Below are 14,318 nucleotides of genomic sequence, written 5' to 3' on the forward strand. Positions count from 1 at the left end.
AGAGAGTAGTGGTGAACGGTTGTTTTTCGGACTGGAGGGAGGTGTACACTGGTGTTCGCCAGGGGTCTGTGCTGAGACTACTGCTTTTCTTGATATAAATGACTTGGACTTGGGTGTACAGGGCACAATTTCAAAATTTGCAGATGACACAAAACTTGGAAGGGTCGTAAACAGTGAGGAGGATAGTGATAGACTTCAAGAGGATATAGACAGGCAGGTGGAATGGGCGGACATGTGGCAGATGAAATTTAAAGCACAAAAATGTGAAGTGATACATTTCGGTAGGAAGAACGAGGCGAGGCAATATAAATTAGAGGCAATATAAATCTAAAAGGGGTACAGGAACAGAGAGATCTGGGGGCATATCTGTACAAATCGTTGAAGGTGGCAGGGCAGTTTGAGAAAGCGATTAAAAAAACATACAGGATCCTGGGCTTTATAAATAGAGGCATAGAGTACAAAAGTATGGAAGTCATGTTGAACCATTATAAAACACTGGTTCAGCCACAACTAGAGTACTGTGCCCAGTTCTGAGCACCACACTTTAGGAAAGATGTGAAGGCCTGAGAGAGGGTACAGAAGAGATTTACTAGAATGATTCCAGGGATGAGGGACTTTAGTTACGTGGATAGACTGGAGAAACTGGGATTGTTCTCCTTGGAACAGAGATGGTTGCAAGGAGATTAGATAGAGGTATTCAAAATCATGAAGGGTCTAGATAGAGAGAAACTGTTCCCATTGGCAGAAGGGTCAAGAACCAGAGGACATAGATTTAAGGTGATTGGCAAAAGAACTAAAGGTGACATGAGGAAAAATGTTTTTACACAGCGAGTGGTTATGATCTGGATGCACTGCCTGAGGGGGTGGTGGAGGCAGATTCAATCACGGCCTTCAAAAGGGAACTGGATAAGTACTTGAAAGGAAAAAATTTGCAGGGCTGTGGGGGTAGGGCGGGGGAGTGGGACTAGCTGGATTGCTCTTGCAGAGAGCCGGCACGGACTCGATGGGCGGAATGGGCTCCTTCCATGCTGTAACCTTTCTATGATTCTATGAGTTAATCAGGAGGAACCAAGGCAATTGGGAAGTATTAAGGCATCTGCAGAAAAAAAATACTAACAAAGCCCAACCCAGTAATTCGAACTCCAGCCAAGAATTCCAAATTGAGGCTGAGACTCCCAACACAGGTTAGGCTTCTTCAAGAAAATATTTTCCAGAGTCCTCCTCCTGGCTGCACAAAAATTACTACAGCCCAGCTGCTGGCATGTGCTCGCTGACTCCACGCCCATTTGGAATGCGAAGATTTCCCATTGCTGTTTCATTTCATTCGTTCATTTGCTGCTTGTGGGACTTTTCCCACCAGAGATTTGGTGAGATGCGCTCGCCTAAATTACTGACTGCACTTCAGAAGTAGTCCTTGTGTTGTAAAGTGGCTGGGACGTCCTGAAGATAGTGATAAGTCTGTACCTACGGAGGTTCCTTTGTTTTTTCGTTTGGAATGGAACCATATTGCCAAGGAGATTTTCATCATGGCTATTTGGGAGCCGCTTGAGTGCAACTGATTGACTAATCAGTTATAAAATTCTTCAAACATCAGGAATAGTTTTAATTACAGCTTTAATTGCTGCTTTAATTACTGTAACATTAGCCCCAACATATTAAAATACATCAAATACAAACGTAACAAAAAAACTTCAACTCTACTTGTCATCCTATTTCCCCCATTCCTCCTTTTCTATTTTCTATCTGTCCAGTTTTCTTTTACATTAAAGAAATTGGCAAAAGAACCATGAGGGAAACATTATTTTACGCAGCGAGTTGTTACAATCTGGAACGCACTGCCTGAAAGGACGGTGGAAGCAGATTCAACAATAACTTTCAAAAGGGAATTGGATAAATACTTGAAGAGGAAAAATTTGCAGGGCTATGGGGAACGAGCAGGGGAGTGGGACTAATTGGATAGCTCTTTCAATGAGCCGGCACAGGCACGATGGGCTGAATGGCCTCTTTCTGTGCTGTATCATTCTGTGAATCTATGATTCTATGAATTTGACCTTTTTAACCTTATCTATGCTATCTTCCTTAACTATGCTTCCCCTTAAAAAAAAGTAAGTTTAATAAATTTTACTTATCTGTTCTCTTCTTTCTCCTGGAGAAAGTTCACTTTGGAGGTTGAAGCATGTTGAAGGAAATGGGGTTTTCATTGGCTGACCAGCCTTGAAGGATCTGTTTTTTCAGCCACTTGAAATTCCAGATGTAGATTTGCCAGCCTAAACCAGTAAAGGGCTGCCAAATAGGTAGACTTGTCAATATGGCAGTGCCCAGATAACTAAACCTGTTTTGTAAATTTTTTTTTTTTTATTACAGACAGAAAAGAAAATAACTGATTAATCAGAACATATTTTGAAAATGTGGTACATTTAATCATTTACAATATGCTTCTGAAAACTTTTTTTAAAAACTGTTTTCAAACTCTTATATTATTTGAATCAATATAGTTCAAGCGGTCTCATTAATTCTCTGCAATTACAATGATTTCCTAAAATGTGTTTTTTTTAATGGAACATGCTCAATCCCATTCTCAGGTTGTTCTGCCATCTTTGTCTTCATTGAGGATATCTGTCTATGAAGAAGGAGGTAAATTCATAGGCCACAGGATATTGCCTGTGCAAGCTATTCGACCAGGTAAGCACAGTCACGCTCCGTGTATGTTTCCACAAATGTTTGTGAGGTTTTATTTTAGTACAGTTGACCATCTCCTCTCTGTAACGTTACTCCTTGCTTTATTTTAGGTTATCACTATATCTGTCTAAGGAATGAACGAAACCAGCCACTGATGCTTCCTGCTCTCTTTGTATACATAGAGGTTAAGGATTATGTCCCTGATACCTTTGCAGGTATAAACAACAACATCAACAAATTGCATTTATATAGCACCTTTAACATTGAAAACATCCCAAAGCGCTCTACGGTGGGAGATTTTTAAAAAAAGGAACTCCATGTTGTTTTAGTCATTGGAACACAATGCACACGATATCGACATTGTGTGGCTGAATTTCTACGGCTCACCTTTTCGGGGGTGAATCCGGTTGGAACTTTCGTCCACCCCAGAGTCGTTGATTACTTTTGGGGAAACCACCTTTTTAATTTTTTAATCCCCCACTTGAGGCATTTAGTACCGGCCTCCCCTGCATCCAGAGTTGGTCTGGGCACAGATGACAGAAATATGTTTTATGACGTCTTTCCCTGTGTTGTAGTGCATCGTTATACACACCCGCCCATTTCTGGGTGAGTGCAGTATATGCCTGCTCCCAAATTGAAGGGAAATTTTGACAGGCAGAGAAAGGGGCAAGGACCCAATATAACTAGGTAGCCACATAACATTGGTCCACATAACAGTGTTTTTATGCTGACTTCTTGGAGGACATTCAGGGCTTGAGTGTACATCAGTCTACATCTTCCATTAATATTCCCTCCCTGTGCAAATCTAGTACTAATTCCTTACTATAAACAGGGAATCCTGGATTATTTGTAACTTCATCTGAAGACACTTAATGGCCGGTTTTTAAAGCAAGCTATTTACACGGAAAATAAGAGAAGCTCATGGTGATGAAACTTCTTCTAGGCATTAGTTTCGAATATGTTTCATTTATCCTTACAGATGTGATCGAGGCATTGTCTAATCCTATTAGATATGTGAACCTGATGGAACAGAGAGCACAACAGTTAGTGGCTCTAACTCTAGAGGACGAGGAAGAAGAAAAGAAAGATGTAAGAGATGCCTTTGTCCTGTCACTGCACAAGTACACAACAGTAATTCTGTTTAAAGCAAATACAGTGTTACATAGAATGTACAGCATAGAAACAGGCCATTCGGCCCAACTGGTCTATGCTGATGTTTGTGCTCCATGCGAGCCTCCTCCCCCACTACTTCATCTAACCCGCAATCTAATCAGCAATGTGTCACAAAAGATATTATACGCAGCAGAACTGTTCCTTATTTTCTCAAGTCATGATTACTTGATGGAAGATTCTCCTGCTCACAATGTTTAAGGCTGTTTCTACTCTATAAGTAGTGAATTTTATTTTATTTATTTACTGGTTAATCTCATGTGGCAATGCTCAGAGACTATTATTATTCTCTCCCTCCCTGTAATTGTCTTTCTGTTTGTATTCCACTTTTTTTTGTCTCCCTCTTTCTCTGTAGAAACGCTCACACATTTTCTCTCATTATCATGTCTGTATCTCTGTTTCACTCTTTTTCTCTATCTCTCTTCCTCAATTGGACTTTTCCCCTGTCTTTCTATTTTGAGACTTGGAAAGGAGGACATCAATGCTGAGGCTGGGTAAGTAGGAAGACTAGGGCAGGGGAGTGCAGGGAAGCAGAGGTGGGAAAGAGTGGGGCCTAAGAACAAAGAGTCTGAGGCCTACTGCTTGAAGGAGCACATTGGGGTTGGACACTTAGAGAGCAGACCAGACCAGGCCAGGCCAAGCTGCGAAAGCAGCCCCTGCAAAACAGTACAGGACATGGAGAACGATGCTCACAAACTGAATGTTGCATTTAATTAGTCGCTAGTAACCACATGATCAACAATACAGAGGCCAATCAGAGCTGAGACAAGGTTCGCACAGAAACTAGATGACTGGAAACGAATAGGTGGATGGGCAGGCAGCGGATGGACACAAATGTTTACTTATATATAGATTTTAAAAGATTAAGCATGGAGAATGGAATATTTCCCATTTTCTGGCATCCTGGTGCTGAAATACAACAGAGCATAATAGTATAAAAACCCTTAGCACACTCATCTGAAATTCCTCTCTCCAGGGGTTGTTAAACCTCTTATTTTAAATAGTTAGCACCTCTGCGAAAATGGCAGAGAGAGGGATTTCAGAACAATGAATTAGTCTTTGTACGCTAATATCCCAATTTCAGGGATCCAATGTCAACATCAAGTTCTCCCTGGTTAGCTATAGCACAACCAGCTGCCAGAATAAATCTCCCATTCTGTTACAACAATGTGCCTCATCTCCAGCCTCTATGCCCTACTCCATCAGTATGACATTTTTGCATTTGGGTTTTCCACACCAAGCATCCTTGTGACCTCTCCGAGTGAGATTATCGGTCCAGTGCTAATTAATGCCTAAAGTTTGGTGCTACGGGACCACGCCAGTAGGAATTGGGATGTCACTTCCAAACTCATTTGAATTTTACAAGGGACTCGTATCCAGCAGGGAGAAACTTTCCAAAACAACCTGAACTGGATTCAAATTCAGGTCCCAGAGGTGTTGGTGCTATGCATTACCCCACTCAGAACCTCCCCCCCCCAGCTCCCCCACCAACCTTTTAATTACTGTTTAGGATCATATTTTCATATGACTGGTTACTGGTCTACTACTTAATACCGGTGAAGCAGTTTCAATTAATTGTCTGTCAAAGTTGTCCTTTCCCTCAATTCCATTGAAGAAGAATCATAAATTGAACCAGTCAGTTGTTGGCAGGCTTGCAGAAAAGCTAAGATGACAAATCATTTTCATGAGCCTGCTGGCAATTGCAGAGTCCGTCTGAAAGATCCATTAATCATCGGCAAATAGTTTAATTCTTCTGGTGGAACATAAGCGCTGGGCTGTAAATCTGGACTTGTGTGCAGCAATGTGACGTGCAACCTTGGCCAATCAGCCGTACCGTGTATATTGCGACTTTCTGCATTAAAAATAAATTGTTATTGGGTTGGACTCTTTCAAAGTTCTGTTCCTTCGTTCCATCTTTGCATTTCTTAGTTTTGTGAAGATAAGTGCTGAAATTATTTCAGTTTTAATTCTTCAGTGAGAATCCCATGCACTAAACCCTCACTGATTAACGATCTGTACATGGCCAGTTTCCATATACCTTTGGGGTTTTTGAAACTCGTCTTAAATTAGGCTTTGGATGGGGTTAATTTCCATTGGAATAGAATTGAAAAGCAGGGAGGTTATACTAGTGTAGAACCTTGGTTAGACCACACTTGGAGTACTGTGCACAGTTCTGGTTTCCGTGTTACAAAAAGGATATAGAGGCACTGGAGAAGGTGCAAAAAAATTTACAAGTATGATTTAAAACCTGAGAAGTTATAACTATCAGGAAAGACTGAACAGGCTGGGGCTTTTTTCTCTAGAAAAGAGGAGACTGAAGGATGACCAGATAGAGGTTTTTAAAATAATGATGGGGTTTGATAGGGTAGACGTTGAGAAGCTGTTTCCACTTGTGGGGGAGACCAAAACTAGGGGTCATAAATATGAAAGTCACTAATAAATCCAATAAGGAATTCAGGAGAAACTTCTTTACCGAGAGTGGTTAGAATGTGGAATTCGCTATCACATGGAGTAGTTGAGGCAAATATCATAGATGCGTTTAAGGGGAAGCTAGATTAAAGCACATGAGGCATGAGGGAGAAAGGAATTGAAGAATATGCTGGTAGGGTGGGAGGAGTCTTGTGTGGAAGATAAACACCAGCATAGACCAGTTGGGCCGAATGGCCTGTTTTCTGCGCTGTAATTTCAATGTAATGTAATAGTTTGAGAGTGTATTTCATTGCAGGCATGAATCTGCTATCTTGATGCGAGATCTTCTTCAAGCAGATCACATGGATTCATATAATTAGATTTTGGGTCTTTTCTGTCAGACTTGTTTGCCTAATGGAAGAAATAAACATTTTTGCCCACTTTACCCATTTGTAAAGATAAAATTGAGGGGCAAACAAAGATGTTGAGTGATTACTAACATTTCTTCTATCATAGTCTTCTTAATTTTTAATAACTGTTTTAGGACCCCTTGCCAAAATTGCCGGGCCTGTTCCACTCGGGATTCTTAAGCCGAGGGAGACTCGGCTTTGTTGAATTTGTGAGCCTTGCTTTGTTGAGTGCTTTAGTATTTGATGAGGTAGTTGATCCAGTGAACTTTTGCACCTGTGGGCTGACAGTTCGTTAATCCGATATTGTAACATTTTATCGTAATATTAAGGTACCAAGTGTACTGAGTGTAACAAGTTTTTGATCCATCTGACACAAGGCACCTGGAGTAAGGGGGAAGGTCTCTGTTTACACCAGGACATGTCCCTTCTAATCACCGATGTGACCTAAAATCCCTCTGTGGTCCGTTCATGTGCACATTTTGGCTGCTGCTTCGGAACTGAGCCCTTTACTTCTATGTCTTCTTTTTTCTCTCGTCTCCTCTCAGGCCCTTTCTCCCCCATCTCCTCCCCTCCCGGTCGCCCAGTCATTCCACATTTCATTTTTCTCCTCTTGGGTTCTTTTCCCCCGCTACCCTCAGTCCCAACCCCAACCCATCACTACTCCTCTGCCTTCCTGCTCTGCTGCTGCCACTCCAGGCTTGAATCGTCCTTTGATAAGTCTACATCGACCCTCTGCCCCTCTCTTGGCATTCTCCGAAGGGCCCATCGAGGCATCCATCGCTGCCTTCTTGTGGGCAAACTGCCCCTCTGTCGCCGACTTTCCCGACCAAGGTGCCCGCTGGGGGGCTAATCTCGCCAACCTCCATTCCGCCCCGCTCGCTCACTGGCTCCTCAGATGCTGCTACTGGATCAACAATCACCACCCTTGTCTGCATTGCCCTCCAGAATGGCCGTTCGTTCGTGCACAAGGCACTTGCCATCCACAACCTTTTTGTGGACAATTGCATTGATATCATGACCTTGACTGAAACTTGGCTAATGGGTGGTGACACCTTGCCCACATTTTCACTCCATCAAGTCCAAGGGGCACAGAGTTGAGCATATCTGACCGCACAATTGGTTTAGCCATCCGTCACCAGATTTGGGTGGACCACATCAAGCGTTATCGGGCCACGCTCTCCCTAACCCCATTCAAAAAATATTTTAAAGTTCTTCGGCTGTTTTTTTTTTTGAGCGGGCTCCAGCAGTCCCTTCAAGGGTCGCTCGTTAAGCCGCTCAACACCTGATACAAATGGGCAGAGCGTACGTCACGCGTGCTCCACCCATCTTTAACCTAAGAATTGCAACACGGGTCCTGCAACCAGCGCAGGGCTCCGACTTGCATATTTAAGCCGTCTCCCCCCCCGCCCCCCCGAAACAGGTGGACGTCCTGCTCACACTTTTACAGGCCCGGCTGAAAATTGCATCAGGTGAGCTTTGGGCGTCAATGAGGCGGCTGCGGTGGAGGCCATTTTCAACTGTTGCCCGCCTATCTTTTCAGGCAGCAAACGGTGTTCAACAGTTGAAAAAAAACCCCCTCAGTGCCAGCATCTGGCTTGGTCAGATCCAAATTAAAGTCTCTCTGCATTGGCAGTCACTTAATTTTCCATTAATCTTCCCTTCCTCCTCCACTCCGTAGCAGTTTCTCTTGCCAGAGAGTGGGAAAAAGATATGGAGGTAGGATTTTCCCATCACTTGTAATGCCAGTGAAAGACTCATATTATTAATATTATAGACTTACATTAATATTATAGGCCCTGTCAATTTGATAGGGTACCTTCACCATGGCTGTGGATTCTGGGCATGTCTTGCTTCCATCTGGTGCCTTTTTTTTTCTCACTTTCCAAAGAGCAGCACTCCCAGCAAGGGCAGGTGTCGAAAACTTAATTACCTATTATACACAATGCATTAACTCCAAACACTTAATTCAGACAAGTAAGAATTTATTAAGAAACTTGTACAAGTTGGAAGTGTATCTCAATCAAGGGTTGAGACTACGACTTCAATTCAAACAAAGAAACGGTTATCTTTTATACACTTAGTTCAGTAATGTCTGTCTATCATTGAATATGGGCGTACATGTACACTCTCAGTGGTCGAGTGGTTCGTCAATCAAAAAAATAGGGAACCCACCCTATGACATTCATAGCTCATTCCTGCTTTGGCACGAGAAAACACTAACTCCCTAAATTCCGAGCTGGTTAATCACAGAGCTGAAGTCAGAATCAAGGCTACATGGCCTCTCAAGAAGCTGTATTCTCATTATATTATAAGCCAGCAATACCCTTATCTACATGGGGGGAGGGGGGGAGGCCAGACAGTACCAAGCACCTGGACAGCCAACTTAATTATCAACGTACCAAGGACAATTGTGTCTTTCTGTGAGTGTGTATGAAATTGTAACTACCCTATGTATGGGAGTCAAGGAGTTAACATTGGTCAAATACCCATCATGCTTTTCTCTTTTATGGTCAAGTGACTGTTCATCAAGTGACTGTTCACGTATTTCTACATTAATGTGGTCTTTATAGTTTTCCACATTAGTGTGGTCTTTATAGTTTTCCACATAGGCTGTGAAAAGTATGAATAGAAGAGAAAAAAAAACGGTGAAACAAGAAGAAAGCAACGAGGAGAGAAAGAATGATAAACAGAAAGAAAAAAGGCAGAGAGAGAAAGGGCAGTGAGAAAATGACAGGAAAAGATAAAAAGGCGATAAAAAATAAAGGAAGAACAATGAAGAAGGTTGTGGGGCGAAAAGGTGATAGAAATATATGAGCAGTTTTTAAATGATGTAGTAGTCCTTGCTCTCATTACTTTAAAGCTGAGAACGGCAGGGCTCCATGCATGTATTCGCTGCTCACTGGCCAATGATCTTTAATAATCAAAATAGCTGACAGCATTGTACTACAACAGTCTACCAGAGTTTGTTGCAACTTAAGCTTAAACTTACCTTTTTTGGACGGGTTTTTTGCTTCGCCTGCTTTTTGTATCTCTCTCCGATACCCAATGAGGTACGATGAACACCTCTTCAAGCTGATTACTGATGGATGATTGGCTGGAAGCACCTCTTCTTGTGGTTGCCAGGAGACATGACTCAGTCGCTCTAATGATAACTGAAGAATTTCGGTGACTCAGAGCTTTTGAAAGAGACTGCAAAAAAAAACACTCACAAATTTCCCCATTTTGGAAAAGGACGTGCGTGCAATGCCGGGTGATGGTGAACTGCGTCAAAAGATGCCCACCTTCAGGCTTGATCAAAACCCGGGTGGTGGCCAGCAACCATCAGGCAAGTCGGTGGTTGGAATTTCGGGCCTCGACCAAAAGTTAGTGAGTATCCCTGGCTAAACCTTTGGTGTGTGGTGAGGCCATAGTTTTTTTGAGAATGTGGAATATTATATCCTTATTGAGTAATTGTTCTGATCATCTATTCTTTGATTAACAAGAGAATGTATTCTACAGCGGTCCATTTTCTGACTGTGGAGATGCCGGTGATGGACTGAGGTGGACAAATGTAAGGAATCTTACAACACCAGGTTATAGTCCAACAAATTTATTTTAAAATCACAAGCTTTCGGAGATTATCCCCTTCGTCAGGTGACGAAGGGGATAATCTCCGAAAGCTTGTGATTTTAAAATAAATTTGTTGGACTATAACCTGGTGTTGTAAGATTCCTTACATTTTCTGACTGACCACCTTCTGTCAACCTTTATCACATTGTAGGTGAATAGCTGTGTATATTTGACCTAAGTTAGGTTAGAAGTGGTTCAGCTATTTTTCTACGTTTTACCATGGCAAGGCACAGACAGGAGTCAGGTTTACATTGGAACTACCAATCCCAGAGTGCTGGCTACCAGATACATTCGCAGCTGCCAATGCTCGAATTATACAGTCTGGCTGCAAATGTGACTCATTGCCAGGGAACGCTCTGGGCGGGCATGCTTACTGACACGCACGTACAGAGTTCTGATCCCAAACAGTAAATTTTGGGCATTTAAATAAGTGCAAATTTTGAAACCAGGCCTGGCAACAAACTGGAGTTATGCTTCATGTGGTGTCCAGCTGAAGTAGAAGGAGATGTACTATTTCAGGATATTTTACACTGCTCACGTCTGGAGATAGAATCATACAGCACTGAAGGAGGCCATTCAGCCCATTGTACCTGTGCCGGCTCTGTGAAGAGCTATCCTTTTTTGTACTTGATTGAGCTCTTTGATCTTCAACCTGCCGCCAGGACTCCCTGAGACCCTCTGGTCCACATGGATCCCAGAGCACAGCCTTGCACCCCATATCTTCAGGCTGAATGGCCTCCTTCTGTGCTGTATGATTCTGCGATAGGTGAGAGGTACTCTTTCAAGATATTTCACACTCCTCACGTCAGGACATGACTTCAAAGTTGAAGTGCCACTTTCGCATTGGCCACGGAGTAGAAACCGCTTCACAGCAGTGCACGAGTGGCAGAACCTAAGACGGTCATGATTTATCTTTATAACACATTCTGTTTTTGCTTTACAGGGCAAACTTGCAGATCTTGTACTCCCAGAGAGAAGCTGCACTCAAAAGGAACTCAGGTCGGAGATGAGGCTAGGACGCTGTAGCACTGACTCCCCAACCTGCTTCCCCCTTTTGAGTGCAACTCCCCACTGGGGACACACAGGATCAGTGAGTTCACCCTTGTGTTTATTAAGGAAAACAAGCAAAAGAAAACTTACAGTCCTGCAGGCAAATACCGATTTTCAAGAGATATCTACTTTGAGTTGCTCCTCAGCACTGTATTTAAAAATAGAAGTTTCCCAAAAAACCTCATTTTGGAGCAGGCTTTAAAACTGTTGAGAAGGTTAAAAACTGATGCAGTTAGAAAAACAATTATGTCTGAACGGTAACTAACGTATTTAAATGTCTGTGCTTTCCTAGAAAGGAAAAGCTTCAGAAATGTAATAATCAATGGTTATTTCATTTGAACCGTTTTAAATTATGTTGCTAGTGTCAGCTGATTTTTGTTTTGTTCAGGTGCATTAAATTGATAAAAATATGGTAAGTAGCCGGGACAAAGGGGCTTAGTATGAACTGCAAAATAAAAGTCGTGAGCTATCCTGTTCTCTTTTCACAGCATATAAAAATTGCATTGCCAGTAATCTATAGTAAATATATAAATTATCATTCAGTTATGAATCATCAAACGACAAATTGATCTGAGCCATTCCTGTCTATGCAATTTAAGCGAGAGTCCTTGCACTGGAGGGACAAGGTAATGGCACGAAAGAGCTTTTCTTCCCTGCTCATTGGCCGTAATTGCCATCAAGGAGTGAAATGAAAGCTGCCTGAAGATCAGATCCAAGCTGAAGCACACAGGACCACTCAATCAGGCGCCATGGCAACTGGTCATCAGAATTTGGCCATCGCAATGACTAAATTGCCTACAGAGAGTGTATGAGTTTTCGAATGAGGGGAAAATGAAGTGTGTGTGTGTGTGTGTGCATGTGAGCTACTGCAGACTTGCCGTTTACAAGAATAATCTGCCCAGCATTCAGACGTCGACTGTGTAAAACTGCAAACAGAAACAGCGAAGGAGCGAACAGACTGGATAGAATGTTGAAACATGCTTCGCAGAATTGGATATCACAATTATGTTTACACAATTTGCAGCAAAACGGAGGTACTGTTCCTGTTAAAATGTATTGACGGTGCTGACTGATTAATTTGAGGTAAATTTTAAAACTTGCTCCAGAATCAAACCCTCTATTCGTATATACCGGGGCAGTGGGATACTGTCGAGCACCGATGTTATCTAGCAGCAATCAGAGAAAGAAAATTTGTTTTTGCACTTCTATCAATAACATGGACGATCGTTCTGCTCCCTGTAGGTTTTTTTAAGCAAATTGTTAGTGTACAGTAGTGACTGTTTTCAATGGGATTGATGGATTCCTTCGTTCTGAAGGATGAATGAACTGTTCCTGTCTTTCCCTCAGGCTGAACCTGTTGACATTCCCACAGAACCTAATAATGATCCAAAGCCAGCTCCAGCAGAAAACGGTGTGAGTCCCACACCTGGTCTAACACCCAAACCCCCCACCCAAGTCACCCACGTTCAACCAGCACCAGGTAAGTGAGTTGATGCTTAATGGATTTTTGTTTTTAAAAAAAATCGCGAAGAAATAAGCTTTTTCAGCGATCATGAGCCTTGTTATTCATCAAAATCGTTTTGCATTGTTTGTTAGCTGCAGTCAAAACAGCCGGTAAGGCAGAAGATCTCATACAAAGCGTCTTGTCAGGTAAGCTGTTAACAAACTCTGTGCAACACAAGGACTTAAAATCGTGTCCAGCCCACAGTCCAAATGAAGGCTACTGATAAAATAATAAAAAATATAGAAATAAAATAACAATGAAGTGCCTGCGGAGTTCATGATAAGTTCTAGGATGGATTTTTTTTTAAAAAGGCTTGCATGTATCCAAGTTTACACAGAAGCAGACAAGACAGTGTAAATTCACTGAAAAGGTTCACACATAAGGCTGAAACCTTGTCATATAAAAACCTATGACTGCTATGTGACATATAATTGTCATTTAACAATCATACGTATGATAAGATTACTATATTTGTCCGTGTATGATATTGATAATCAATGTCCGTAAAACCATATTTTTGCACTATCGCATTTAAAAGGACTTTGTCTTAGTGAAAAGTGGCTTAGCAAACTTATTTTTTTTGTTTGAGTTGAAGAGCCAAGTTATGTCTCATCTTTTGTGACAGTGAGCTTGCACACAAGTGGTGCAGGTAATGCCAGCTACACGATTTACCTCACTGCATCATTGGCTTATAAATAAATAAAAATAGTTTTACCAAGGGCTTTCTTGTGAAGCACAGCTCCATATAACTATTACAGTTCATTAAAAGCAATTGGCTTGTGTATAAATGCTCGTCACTTATTGACCATAGACCAATCTTCATTAGTTTTAACTTGTGCCTCTATCTCTGTAACCCAAGCCTGGAAATTGCAGTGTGCTGTTATCATTTTCAAACTTGTTAACGCATTCCTTTGTCTGTTATTTTAACAGAGGTGTTAACTCGTTTAGCATCTCCATTAAAGTGGCAGGCAAAGGAATCCGGGCGGAACATGCATTTGTTGCTCAGCACCATTTCAAGCCTTTAGACTCCTGTTTAAAATGGTCGAGAATATCGAGAAGGGAGAGAACGGAGGCTTTGTAGAAACTTGAATGTAACAAACTTCTCTGTCCATGTGAATTATACAAAAGTAAATTTGACTGTACTTTTAGAAAGCTGATGTATTATGCTGAGCAGTATTTCAAGGAGTTGAATCAGATAAAAAAATAAAATTACTAGTATTTCAAAATAAAAAAATGTAGGGTGCTCAGATGTATACAAAATGTATAAAGACAAAATTAAAACACATGCTAACTTCCAGTGCACATTTTTATTCCCTTCACCAACATCTTTTAAAGAGCAGGCACAGGCACGATGGGCCGAGAATGGTCTCCTTCTGTGCTCTAAGATTCTATGACTTATTTAAGGGCCGCTTCTAATAATCTTAATCTTTTCAAATTTAAACGAGTTAGTCATTTTTAAGTGCGTCGTCATTGAATATCAGGGATTC

At 41.7% G+C, this 14,318-nt stretch overlaps 1 protein-coding gene across 3 annotated transcripts in view; it reads left to right on the plus strand.

The window, feature by feature from the left end:
• plcb1 (phospholipase C beta 1) overlaps positions 1–14,318 on the plus strand; it is a 646,154-nt gene that overhangs the window by 536,063 nt on the left and 95,773 nt on the right. For all 3 annotated transcript variants that reach the window (XM_067989433.1, XM_067989434.1, XM_067989436.1), the window contains exons 22-26: positions 2,583–2,682; positions 2,790–2,894; positions 3,659–3,768; positions 12,675–12,807; positions 12,924–12,977. In XM_067989433.1, the coding sequence (XP_067845534.1) occupies positions 2,583–2,682; positions 2,790–2,894; positions 3,659–3,768; positions 12,675–12,807; positions 12,924–12,977 (502 nt within the window). The remainder of the gene's footprint in view (positions 1–2,582; positions 2,683–2,789; positions 2,895–3,658; positions 3,769–12,674; positions 12,808–12,923; positions 12,978–14,318) is intronic.

The sequence above is a fragment of the Heptranchias perlo genome, chromosome 8, assembly GCF_035084215.1.
Source record: "Heptranchias perlo isolate sHepPer1 chromosome 8, sHepPer1.hap1, whole genome shotgun sequence".
NCBI lineage: Eukaryota > Metazoa > Chordata > Chondrichthyes > Hexanchiformes > Hexanchidae > Heptranchias > Heptranchias perlo.